Here is a 14,301-nt window from a genome sequence, read left to right as displayed (position 1 = left end):
TTTTTAAATTTTATTGGCTCCTAAAATGTTTGGTCAATTAACTAAAGTTGTATGTTCGAGTGTAACTGACAGCCGCTTATATTGCCCCCTTTCCACAATTTAAACTACCTGTCCTGTCCTGCGGGTTTAGTCGGGCGTATCAGTTTTATTTACATCTCTTTTTTCGTATCGCTTAAAAATTCCATCAAACAATTCCAGACGAACGGTAGCATTCACCTACACAAGCCTTATAACCTACCTCCATTCCTCATACAAATAAATTATTTAAGTAAACAACACACAACACACCGATATCGATACAGTTTAGCTTAAAACTGCGTCCAATAAAACGGTTGTTTTTACTATCTACTGTATGTGCTACATCAATAAATACTGAAGACATGTCAACAGCCAAATAACAAATGCTAAATATTTTATGCAGAGACAAGAAATGAGACATCTTGTGCTTTCAAGAAAGACAGAAATATATCCAGTGCAGAAGTTCAAAAAATTCCAGGAACGGTGTTAGTACCTGAAGGACCATTTCACAATACAAATGTGCAACTTTGTGATGCCGGACCTACGAACAAGTATAGACAAATAAATTTTTAAAAAATGTCCAGAATGAACTTTCACTCCTCGGCGGAATGCGCGTTGATTTGAAACGTCCTAGCAGATTAAAACTGTGTGCCGGATCGGGACGCGATCCCGGGATCTTTGCCTTTCGCGGGCACGTGCTGGTCCGCAAGATATGCAGAAGAACTTCTGTGCTGTTTGAAGGGTAGGGGAAGTGGTATTCACTGAGACGAAGCTGCGAAGGTTCGTGTCCCGCCCCAGCACACACTTTTAATCCGCCTGAAAGTTTAAAGAACATATCATACGGTCAGCCACGTAAACCCATGCTTAGGGATCGGTCAGAAATTAATTTGATGCCGAAGCAACAAACTGAGCGTTATTTTAAGTTTTACTTTATAGCATATACGAGGGTGAGTCAAATGAAAACCTTAAATATTTTATTAAATATTATTTATTGCGCAGAAGTGGTACAAAGTTGTACCACTTTTCAACATAATCTCCCCCACGCTCAATGCAAGTCCTCCAGCGCTTGCGAAGTGCATAAATTCCTTTAGAAAAAAAAATTCTTTTGGTAGTCCGAGCAACAACTCATGCACCGCGTGGCGTACCTCTTCATCAGAACGGAACTTATTTCCTCCCATTGCGTCTATGAGTGGTCCATACATATGGAAATCACTTGGGGCAAGGTCTGGTGAGTTGGTGGATGAGGAAGACACTCAAAATGCAGGTCTGTGATTGTTGCAACTGTTGTACGAGCAGTGTGGGGCCTTGCGTTGTCATGTTGCAAAACGACACCTGCTGACAGCAATCCACGTCGCTTTGATTTGATTGCAGGCCGCAGATGATTTTTTTTAGGAGATCTGTGTATGATGCACTGGTGACATTGGTCCCTCTAGGCATGTAATGCCCCAAAATGACGACTTTTCCGTCCCAAAAGGGAGTAAGCATAACGTTCCCTGCTGATGGTTCTGTTCGAAACTTCTTTGGTTTTGATGATGAGGAATGGCGCCATTCCTTGCTCGCTCTCTTCGTTTCCGGTTGGTGGAAGTGAACCCAGGTTTCGTCCCCAGTAACGATTCTTGCAAGGAAGCCATCACCTTCTCGTTCAAAGCGCCAAAGAAGTTCTTCACAAGCATCAACACGTCGTTCTCTCATTTCAGGAGTCAGCTGCCATGGCACCCATCTTGAAGACAGTTTGTGAAACTGGAGTAGATCATGCACAAAGTGGTGTGTTGACCCTTGACTAATCTGTAACCATGCTGCAATATCATTCAGTGCCACTCGGCGGTTTTCCTTCACTGCCGCAATGTTCTTTGGAGTCACAACTCGCTGTGCCTGACCTGGACGAGGAGTATCTTCCACTGAAGTCACACCATTTTCGAACTTCCTACTCCATTCGTAGACTTGCTGCTGTGACAAACATGCATCACCGTACTGAACCTTCATTCGACGATGAATTGCAGCAGGTTTCACACCTTGACTACGCAAAAACCGAATAACAGAACGCTGTTCTTCCCTGGTGCAAGTCGCAAGTGGGGCGGCCATCTTTATACTGATACTGCAACGGTATGTGTGCACCTGCACTATGCTGCAACCTATAGGCCATTCTGCAGGCTGGTTGTAGCACGCTTACCAACTTACACGATAACGGCGCGAAATTTCGATTTGTTGTTACAAATTAGAGGTTTTCATTTGACTCACCCTCGTATTACATGGTGTTAGATCCGGGTATATGCGACCCGCTACAGCAAACTCATACGTACAGCATAAAAATGGCAATTGGCAAGAAACGGCAGGACATCGTACTGCCCAAACTTACCTGAGGACAGATGGCCCTGAAAGATAAAGCAAGATAGGAAGATGAATACTGAAAGTAAACAGGTTAGAGTGAAAGAGAAAGCATGGAGGCAGTCGAGTCCAAGCACAGTAGAAGCTGAGGTCAGTGGAAATAATCCCGAGAAGCCGCCGCACAACAAGGCACGAGCAAACGTTAGCGTCAACTAGAGCCACGAAGTACATGTCTAGCAGAGAAAACAGACAGCTGGGCAGAATGAAAGGATACGATGGGCAGAGCAGCGTCGCGGAAGTCGACCACGGAGAATCTCTCCGTGGGCTCGAGGAAGTCCAGCAGGTGGTGCGGCACGCCCTGCGCCTCCTCCACCGTCACCTTGTTGGTGATGATGTCCAGCCCTCGGTACACCTGAAACACGTTTGCTTCGTCAGTCCACAGGGCACACAGGGCGCACGGCGCTTTACAGTATTATGGTCGGACGTCCGAAAGAACGCTGCATCGTATTTCCTAATACACTACTGGCCATTAAAATTGCTACACCAAGAAGATGACGTGCTACTGACGCGAAATTTAACCGACAGGAAGAAGATGCTGTGATATGCAAATGATTAGCTTTTCAGAGCATTCACACAAGGTTGGCGCCGGTGGCGACACCTACAACGTGCTGACATGAGGAAAGTTTCCAACCGATTTCTCAAACACAGACAGCAGTTGACCGGCGTTTCCAGGTGAAAAGTTGTTGTGATACCTGGTGTAAGGAGCAGAAATGCGTACCATCAAGTTACCGACTTTAATAAAAGGTCGGATTGTAGCCTATCGCGATTGCGGTTTATCGTATCGCGACATTGCTGCTCGCGTTGGTAGAGATCCAATGACTATTAGCAGAATATGGAATCGGTGGGTTCAGGAGGGTAATACCGAACGCCGTTCTGGATCCCAACGGCCTCGTATCACTAGCAGTAGAGATGACAGGCATCTTATCCGCATGGCTGTAACGGATCGTGCAGCCACGTCTCGATCTCTGAGTCAACAGATGGGGACGTTTGCAAGACAACAACCATCTGCACGAACAGTTCGACGACGTTTGCAGCAGGATGGACTATCAGCTCGGAGACCATGGCTGCAGTTACCCTTGACGCTGCATCACAGACATGAGCGCCTGCGATGGTGTACTCATTGACGAACCTGGGTGCACGAATGGCAAAACGTCATTTTTTCGGATGAATCCAGTTTCTGTTTACAGCTTCATGATGGTCGCATCCGTGCTGGCGACATCGCGGTGAACGCACATTGGAAACGTGTATTCGTCATCGCCATACTGGCGTATCACCCGGCGTGATGGTATGGGGTGCCTGCGGGTCTCGGTCACCTCTTGTTCGCATTGACGGCACTTTGAACAGCGGACGTTACATTTCATATGTGTTACGACCCGTGGCTCTACCCTTCATTCGATCCCTGTGAAACCCTACATTTCAGCAGGATAATGCACGATCGCATGTTGCAGGTCCTGTACGGACCTTTCTGGATATAGAAAATGTTCGACTGCTGACCTGTCCAGCACATTCTCCAGATCTCTCACCAGTTGAAAACGTCTGGTCAATGGTGGCCGAGCAGCTGGCTCGTGAGAATACGCCAGTCACTACTCTTGATGAACTGTGTTATCGTGTTGAAGCTGCATGGGCTGCTGTACCTGTACACGCCATCCAAGCTCTGTTTGACTCAATGCCCAGGCGTATCAAGGCCGTTATTACGGCCAGAGGTGGTTGTTCTGGGTACTGATTTCTCAGGATCTATGCACCCAAATTGCGTGAAAATGTAATCACATGTCAGTTCTAGTATGATATATTTGTCCAATGAAACCCGTTTATAATCTGCATTTCTTCTTGGTGCAGCGATTTTAATGGCCAGTAGTGTAATAAAGGCACTGCAATTTCGTAATTACTCGCCACTAACAGACCCCCAACTCTCAATAAAAATGGCCTTCCTGGACGGGAATATACGTAACGTACGAGTGCAGGTTGTAACACATGGACGATGACATTTGGAAGTTTGAGCCTGGCCGTGATTCGTGCTCAGACGGCCGAAACGTTTAAGGCGACCGCTCACGTAAAGCGGGAAATACGGGTTCGAATATGGGTCCAGTGCAAATTATCATTATCGTCATTCCAATATACAGTCAAAGGCGGTTCATATTTGCAGCTGCGAATACATTTCCTATATTTATTGTACTTCTAGCTAAAGTAGACCACACGTGAAATCTGAGCCGAGTTAGCTGGGGATATAATCGAAAGGTTTAAATTTCAAATACATATATTATAACTAGGACGATATCTCATATTGAAGACAGTGGCGATTGCTGATCACATTTTGCAATTGTCTCGCAAACAGTTCGGTTGTGGACCCTTGTTTAGTAAAAGGATATTGTATCTAATATCGTATACACCCAGTCACGTCAGCTTTCGCGACTATGACTCACCCTGTACAAAATGTGACCCGATCCTGAGACGGTTATGAATTCGAAAGCTACTTGTGTTGAAGTCACTGCTGCGCACATTACATCGATGAAATACTATCATACTTGTTTTTAAAAACAAAGTGTATGACTTCTGAAAAATAGTGTACCGTATATCAGTTGTTTTCTGTTGCAAAAGAATGAACTTTCTGAAACAGGAGGTAACACACAATGCTACATAATTATACAGGGTGTGTCAAAAGTCGTAGTACACTCTGTTAAATCATAAACCCTCCAGGAATGGGGTACCTGAATATTCCAGTAAGGTGTGGGTGAGGTGGTCCATCTCTTACGGTATGCACCGAATAAGGGCGCCACCTTCTATGCACCGAACATGGGCGCCGCCTTCAAATCGGACATCAGAAACCTACGTCAATTTAAAAAAAAAAAATGAAAAACGGGTTGTGTGATATTTCAAATGACATCAGCACTTTCTGACAACTTCATTCCTGTAAAAATATTGGAAGTAGCAAGTTATGGTTCAAAAGTTACAATACATTTTGGTTGGAAGTACAGGCTGGACTGGTCTCCATAGAGGACAGTGATTTAATGTGTTCAACATGGTGTGTCTCTCGGTCAATGCACATTTGAAGGCGCTGAATCCAATCGTCATGCACTCGCAGAAGGATTTCCGCAGAAGAAATGCTGGCACACACTACTTCGATGCGTCGCTCGAGATGGTGTCTCTTTCTTTTTTTCTCTGCATATACGAGTAGCTTTAAATGATGGCAGAGATAAAAGTCAAGTGGTGTGAGATCAGCTGATCTGGGTGGCCATTCTACAGATCCAGATCTGCCAATCTAGTAACCAGGAAATTGACCATCTAACCACTGACGAACAACTTCTCCGTAGTGTGGTAGAGCACCATCCTGTTGAAAGTAAGAGGGGAAAAATGACATCTTCATCCAGAACTAAGGAAAACACCACTTCTTGCAGCGCTTCTGGAGAGCGTTGAGCATTTAGGTTCTGGTCGATGAAAATGGGTCCAGTACCTCATATTCTACACCGCGACAACTATCTTGAAAGGTTCCATTCAGTTTGGATTCTGGTCACTCCAGTATCTGTGGTTGTGACTAGTGGCTTCACCACCGAAAACCGATTGCGTCATCACTGTCCATAAGAGGAATCTTGTTGAACTTGCTCTAGGGTCCACGTGCAAAACTGCATACGTTTATCTGGGTCATCCTCCACTCTGTGTTGGAGTAGCTGAATCTTGAATGGATGCCACTGATAAGCATGAAGGATTCATGACCGACTGATTCCACATTATGCTGACAAATGTCGTGTGCTGTGGTGTGGGTTCCTCGTGAAGGACGTCAAAACCATTGTTGACATTGTGTTGTGAGTAGCATTTTTTGGACGGCCACTCCGTTCCGTGTCAGTGACAAATTCTCGGAATTTTTAAATTAAGCACCTGACAATGCTGTGTGGAAATGAAGGTCTTTCTGGGTATGGGTTGTTAAAATATGGTTCTACGAACGTCAACTCCGTTCTCCAGACATCAAAATTAACTCAATCCCCTCCTTGGTCACTGCCACCTTCAGTTAGCCGCAACAAACAAAAAATTGTTGTAGCTTTTGAATTGTAACTGCTACTTAGAATATGTTTAAAGAGATGGCACATTTCAAGATGGCGCCCATGTTCGATAAAAACCGTAAAACATAGACCACCTTATCCATAGCTTACTGGAATATTCAGGTTTCCCCATTCCTGCAGTGTTCTTGACATAACAGGGTGTACTGCGACTTTTGACTCACCTTTTATACTTACGTTAAAGATCTGCTCGTATAATTTAGCACTTACAGTGCTGATTCCCGTTACAGGAAATTGAGAACCAGATCAAACCCACGCGCCCGATTTACGCCTGCAGATCTGGTGCACCAATCAACCCTTGTGTAAATTTAGGCGGTTTTATACACTCGTATAGACAAATGCCGGACTGGTCTGCCCTTATCGCCTCAGACAAAAAACATACACGAAGAGAGAAATATTAACACACACAGAACGAAGTCTGCATTAGTAACAAACAGATGTCACAGGCAACATTTCGCTCTTTACGTAGGCCCTATCTGCCGACCGCTCAAACAGGAAGTCATGGATGCGTGATTGCCTATCACTTGGGCCTTTCCAAGGCAGTACAAACGCAAAGGAATAAGTAGGGGATTTAATTATTTCCATTACGTAGCTCAACGTTCTCTTATAGCGGATGACTAGCATGTTTGGCGAGACAAACATGAAGCAGTATTTTTTTCTTCAAGTGTGTGTCAGGTGAGAAATCAAGTACACGGGTTACTTTATTCGTCGAAACACTTCAATATTATTACATTTTGTTGTCTTTTTTGAGTCTCGTTAGTTAACATATTACACTGGATATACGTGAACACTGAAAATTTGTGCATACCTGGACTCTAACTCAGAACTTTTGGCGAGCAGTCGCCTTACCCATTAGGATATCTGAACGCTCCTCCAGGCCTGACTCACATTTTCATTGCCATCGGCTCGTCCTATTACTTCTGGACACCAGGATCAGAAATTTCCGCATGTTGTATATCGGAAGTGCATTGGTCTAATTCCACTTTTCATTAGTATGACATACCCATGTAATCGCAGGTTAATTTCAGAACGGTTCTCACTGATATTTAATGACATCATATTACACTAATTTCATTTCCTTTACCTCCTATCATTACATGTCAATTAACCGAATATAACTAGATATATCACACTGGTTCTCAATACATAGGCAGTCAGCTCTGGAAAACACATGCTTTGAATTACACGTGGTGTCATTCAGATGACACGGAGGGTTAAAGGTTAACCTTTTAACGCCAACGATAGCCACGCTGTGTGGCTTCACGTGATATGGAATCCCCCGCGAGGGCCATTTCCGTTGTACACAGGAATAACATGTCAGGGGATGGTCGCACGACACGAGAAAAGACGCAACGAAATAAAGTACAACGCTGAGTGTGGGCTATAACTGGCTAAGGTAAAAATTACGTACGTCGTTTGATATCCACATATGGTTAAAATGGCTCTGAGCACTATGGGACTGAACATCTGAGATCATCAGTCCCCTAGAACTTATAAGTACTTAAACCTAACTGACCTAAGGGCATCACACATATCCATGCCAGAGGCAGGATTCGAACCTGCGACCGTAGCGGTAGCGCGGTTCCAGACTGAAGCTATCCACATATCGACTCTTATTACTTCTCAATTAATTTTAAGTAACAACGAGAGTTAACTGTTACAATATGCCCAAACTGAAAAGGAAAGGCCAGCTACAATCAACAATACAAATTCCTTTTCATATTACGAACTAATGGTTGAGTTACTATTTTTCTGCGTTGTTACAGGTATTCAGTTCGTTTTTATACTCAAGATGGCCAGTTTTATCTTGACCACCACTAACAACTTTTTATCCACGAACAAAAAAAAATTATCAACCATGTGCGGTATTCATCAGCAAGATTGTCTTTCCTGTAACTCTGTTAGTTACTGAGATACCAACATCACGATATGTTTTTTAAATAGCGCCCTATATTTTTTTTATTCAGTAATACACTTCCTGCTCTCAAGAGGTGATCAAAAAAATGTATTACAGGGTATCAGTCTTGCAAAAATGATGTTACTGCGAACGTATTACAAAACTATGACAATCCTGGTGCCCGGAGTAAAGTGACGCCTGCACTTTTGGAGTTGACAATAGACAAGTGAAAACACAAGGAAAATACTCACTGGGTACTCACCATACCGTCTTCATTTGAACGACTGTATGCGTACAGCGTTCGCCAAAGCAGACGGCAGATAACTACGGACAGACGTAGTGCCGTTCATATATATATATTCGGAACGGACGAAGTTACGAGAAAGGCAATCATGCTGGTTAATAATGCACTGCTGTATGGGTGCTGCGGACGATAATCAAAAGTGTCCTGCTATGAAATGAAATGGCATCTTCTAGACCATCACTCAGTGTTGTCGCGCTGTATGGCAGGCAACAGTCAGGCTGGTATCCCATAGCTGTCCGGTGCGTCTCCAGACAGGGCTTCACTGGTCATCAGAGCTGAATTCGAAGCGGGATTGATCACTGAACTCAATTGTAATGCAATGACATTCCAGGCCGAAGACGTGTCTGGTGACGTCCCGGTGAGCGGTGGGATACCACCTGGATTGGTGGTCCGGGGTGACACTCCATTCCATAGCAGGACCCCTTTATTTGACATTCGCGGCACCCTTACAGCACAGTGATGCGTAGAAGATATTCTACGCCACATTCTATTACGCTTCATGGTAAGCCATACTGAGCTTACTTTTCAGCAATAGAATGCCTGCTGTAATATCCACGACACTATGTTCTAGCCACAAGATGTTAAAATGAACTAAGTGTACAAACTTCAACAAATATTATCGATGCTACGTATAAAAAAGACTGCATCGTGTAAAAATGACGATAATTATTTCATTATTTCTGTAATAATTTAATTTCTGTGTGAATTAGAACTATTATCAGAGAACTACGCTCATGGACAACGATAATTATAATCTTTTTTTGTTATCTGTGATAACTGTGGTTCAGTTGTTCTTCCTGTGCTAACGGATGAACTTCGGACGTGAGACGTGTCAGGTCTGTAAAGAGAAAACCTGTAACTACATATTGTAAATTATTATTTGAAAAATAGAGTCGCTATTGTCTAGACGTGGACTTGCATTTATTTCAATTGTAGTCCAATCTAATTAATGTTTTTAAAATGTTAATTTTCAGCTCCGCAATTAGAACAGCCATTAGCGCTAGTAACTTACAGCGGAGTTTATTAGTAGCTGGTATAAAAAAATATGTCGGTATTTATGATTGAAAATGAATTTAAATGCTAAAGAATAGAGATAAAAGGCTTAAAGAGTTTTATCTAAATATACTACCTTGATATAAAATAAATCGAGAATTACGATAGACAAACTGACAATCGTCTGTCTGCCGCCATCTTAGCAAAAGTATCTCTGCGTCAGAATCGAGAATTGTAACAAACATAAATGTTGTTAGATGTAAAGGAATGATAGTAAATGTGCACTGGTGGTCCCGAATCTACTTTAAAAGACAGAATTCAACTGAGACTGAATCCTTAAATACAGTGCTCACAGCACGTTACGTAATATCAATTATTTATTTGCTGATGTATGAAGCCTAATTATTTCGGGCGATTTACGTGAAATATTTTAATAGGAGACATACGTCAGTGTTGTGCGCGGGTTGTATTTTGTGACTAAATATTCCCTTTGCTAGAGAAAAGTGCTTCCATCTTAAGTAACAGTTGTGTAAAATCTGATAAATGATATTCAATTTAGTGCCACTCACACGACTTTACAGACAACATTTCTACACAACGTCAAGTGGAGATTTCTTTAGCAGAGTGACAAATATTAGCCGGAGTAATCATTTTTGAGATCAAACGAATTGTTACGCTGACAATAGGTAAGTGGTTTTATATTTTTTTGATCTACCTGAAATATCATTTATAAGTAATTAAAGTCACGAAATACGACAAACCGGTCCCGCCACACTGCCCGCAGACGGCGCGAGTTACTACTGCTTGCCTGCGTGACAGCCCAATCCTACCTTGTCTAGCAAGGTCGCCGGATCTCTCTTCGATTGAGAACGTTGACAGCATTTCGGGCAGTGCCCTCCAACCTGCTCACGATTTTGACGACCTAAACCTCCAACTGGACAGAATCTGGCACAATATCCTTCGGGAGGACATCCGATAATTCTACCAATCAACGCCAAGCCGAATAACTACGTGCTTAAGAGCCAGCGGTGCACGAACGCGTTATTGTCGTGCTCAGTTTTTGAAATTCTTTCTCTTCAATAAATCATCCACTTTTTTGAAACTGTAATCCTTTGTTTGTACATGTACATCACATCTATCGATTCCCACTCCATTTGGATAATTCCTTCGTTCTGCGCCTTTTTTTGTCTTATAGCGTATTTTATATTTTGCTTCCCGAAAAAAGTCATTTGGGACAGTCGAGATAAATGGTACACCCTGCATATATCATCAAGCTGTTGGTTATTCTGTTGTAACCATCGTCTTCTTCCTTGCAAGTTCACATTTGTCTACAGGGTCGGCTCTGTTGCATGGGTTTTGGCAATGTTGATGAGGCTACCACTACTCCCCGCTCCCGGACGGAATTTGTGTGCCCAATCTGCTGCGTCTAGAGTAAATCTCTTGTTCGTGTGCGACATCGTTTTCTAAATGTTTGCGAAGAGTGTATGTGAGGCAGGACGTGGGTACCAACCCGGTATTTAGCTAGCTGGATGTGGGAAACCGCCTAAAAACGTCATCCACGCTGATACCTCGTCAAGCCTCGTCGTTGACCCGCTAGGCGTATACATTCAGGGGCAGGCTAGCCTCCACGAATGCCCGAAGCGGCGAGTTGAACCCGCTCGGCTATCCGGGGGGGGAGGGGGGGGGGGAATTGTTTGGTATTATTGTTACTATTATTACTATTAAATGACGTTATAGATGTTGAAGAAAAATTAACAAAAGCATTGCAGGAAACGATAAATTCTGTGAAGGTGTGTAACTCAACACACTTCGTCAGAAAATTCTTGTGAAGAAAGGAATTTAAACTATGATCGACCGTGAAAAATTTTATAGCTCTACGTTGGTAATATTGAACAGTTTAACAATGTTATTTCTTCTGGTATACAGGATACTCGTCCGTCATATGACGTAGGCTACCTTGTAGCTAGGAAACGCACTCTTTAGCCCCTCATATGACGAGTCTCAGCTTAAATCGTCAACTGTAATAGCAGTAACTGGAGAGAACCGCAGTACGAATCAAGTACAAAGGGACAAGCACACAGGCGCGTGGTGACTTTATATGAAGGTTTTATTTGTTTATTTATTTATTGCAAATTTAGAGACCTGTTACCTGACATTGCAAAACAGGTCGTACATATTATAGTTTTCGTTTTTATCTTCTTTTGTAGTTTATGGTCTTGTATTTATCTGAAACATCTGACATAGAATAATACTTTTTTAAAATAACGATAATTTGTGTTTGAGACGTAAATAAAATTTTGTACTTTTAAGAAGAAAGTAAAAAGATGATAGGACAGAGCTGAAATTTGTTAGCGCCGTCACCAATACTGACTGGTGGAGCACGCTTTCTTCGAGCTGTTGACCGGCGGTTACAACAAAATAATTTACAGATAAATGGTATTGCAAACTGCTTTCTTGGCTAAGGTGCCAGCACCTTAAGCTTCGTGTACTCCAGTATTCGCTGTCCTTTACTGTTTTCTGACTAATATGTACACTTTGTCAGTGAATTTTGGCACGTTATGTCTGATTCACAATTCTAGGTGTCTTATTTACTGTTACATCTTCCTGCCCCTCCTGCTCCTCCCCGGTGTCACTGTTGTCGCTGTCACTTTAGATGAAGATGCATCCATCCGGATTCGACTTGCGAGCAGAAGCCTCTTACCGAATGGCGGAGAATGTTGGAGACGGCTGCACGAACAGCGTGCAGCCTGTCCCCCGTGATCCGTGTCGGCGACCTCGTGGTTCAACTACAGGCTACCGCCTCCGTTCGTTAAGGTGAAACTCCTCCGCTGTCGCGATAACCTCGTTCCGACATGTCGCTCGATACCTGTGTGTGTGTGTGTTCTCCTCTCAGAATGTACACGCGTGGGAGAGTGGAGGGGGGGGGGGCGGGTTCGTCAACAATTACTGCAATTAGCGCATATTTTTTTTAGTCATTTACACACATCTTTATTGTTTGTGGTCTATTCTGGCATAAAGCCTACTTGACCTATTACAAAGTGCCATTACGTTTCAACACATCCAGCTGTTTACATATCTAGCGAACGGAGTTCATCGCAGACGCTTTATAATGCTTTTCCTAAGACTTCACATTCAGTTTACAACGAGAGCGTCGTAATACCGGTTCATGCTTTGTAACGACGAGTGACAGGTATAAAGAAGGAATATTTAAGTAATTACCATCATTCGTTAAAATAATTCAAGGAAACTAGAGAAAATTGATGTTGGAATAAATTAACGTCAATTTTTCCAATTTACGTCCTTTTACCCACTGATCTGTCAGTCACTGTATTTTTCCCTTCTGCCTTGTGTGGATGGCTAACGAATGGCGGTTAAGTTTAGAGTTATGTTTGTATCGTCACTGAAAGCAAAGTGAGAGAGAAAACCGTCGAATGTTGGTTGACTCAGCATAAAGTGTTCGAGATATATATATATATATATAGAGAGAGAGAGAGAGAGAGAGAGAGAGAGACTCAACTTTTTAAATATTCACTGTCGCTGTTTGCAACCTACGAAAACAAATATGGCGTACAGAAGAGCCGCTGAAGGTGTTCTGGGCAAGAGTTTTGAATATTTTGAGACGTGTGGGGGATTGTGTCCCCTCCCGTGTCAGTATCGTGAAGCACATTCCATACATACACACAATCTTCCACAAGCAAAATAATAATGTGAACTATAATATTCCCACTCCTATACCTTGGAAGCATACAACTTTCTGAATTAAATTCTTTATGGTTGCAGATAAACCACGAGAGAAAAACAACTGTAACCCAAAACATAGTGAATCACAAAAAACCACAGCAAGTGAGAAAAAGTTATACGTACACAAAATCTTAAGTTTCTCAAATTTCTGAATACTTCCCGGAGTATCAAATTCATATAGGTACAGATAGTAAAGAACACTTTCCCCATTATTTAACAGAAGTAAAATAAAACAAACCACTGAAGATGACCCAACTTCTGCGAAACATAACTGGCTAACAGAAGAAACAATTATGTTTGTTCAAGGCGGATCCCATCGAAAGCAGGAAGAGCAAGAGGAGAAGAAGAAGAAGAAGAAGGAAGAAGAAGAAGGAGGAGGTCACCATGGTGTGCCACGCAATGCTGCTACCTTAAGTGTGCATGCTTGCTGATGAAATGCAGCAGACAAGGTATATAACTCATATGGGAATAACAAGACTGAAACTGGGTTGAAGAGGGTGGCGTCTTCACTCATTATGTTTTTTCTCAGTTGAGTTGACACTCTGTACAAAACAAAAGGGTCATCACTCTACTGCAGTGCTACAGCTGCTACATCGCTGAAATCGGCAGCACTTGTGATCTTAGTGCAGTCGACATAAAGCGTGTAGCTTGTAGTTTTGTTGGGTGTTTCGCCTTTCGTCGGGGGAAGCACGCGGAGCGGTATAAAGAGCACAATACGGTGTTGGAATGGGAATGAAGTTCCATGCTTCTTGACAGAGCGCATGGGAACGATGCGGGAGACCCGCACCGCCGTACTAGGCAAGGTCCTAATGGAGGTGATTTGCCGTTGCCTTCCTACGACCGTAATGGGGATGAATGATGATGATGAAGACGGACACAACAACACGCAGTCGTCTCGGGACAAGTGAAAATCC

General features: G+C 43.0%; 1 protein-coding gene across 1 annotated transcript in view; it reads right to left on the bottom strand.

Moving 5' to 3' along the window:
- Positions 1-14,301, bottom strand: part of LOC126252380 (tRNA dimethylallyltransferase-like) — a 522,812-nt gene that overhangs the window by 205,219 nt on the left and 303,292 nt on the right. Inside the window, exon 2 of the mRNA XM_049953271.1 lies at positions 2,618-2,755. Coding sequence (XP_049809228.1) covers positions 2,618-2,755 — 138 coding nt within the window. The remainder of the gene's footprint in view (positions 1-2,617; positions 2,756-14,301) is intronic.

The sequence above is a fragment of the Schistocerca nitens genome, chromosome 4 (genome assembly GCF_023898315.1).
Source record: "Schistocerca nitens isolate TAMUIC-IGC-003100 chromosome 4, iqSchNite1.1, whole genome shotgun sequence".
Lineage (NCBI taxonomy): Eukaryota > Metazoa > Arthropoda > Insecta > Orthoptera > Acrididae > Schistocerca > Schistocerca nitens.
The sequence above is the reverse complement of the archived record's forward strand: the minus strand, read 5'-3'. Positions and strand labels throughout refer to the sequence as shown.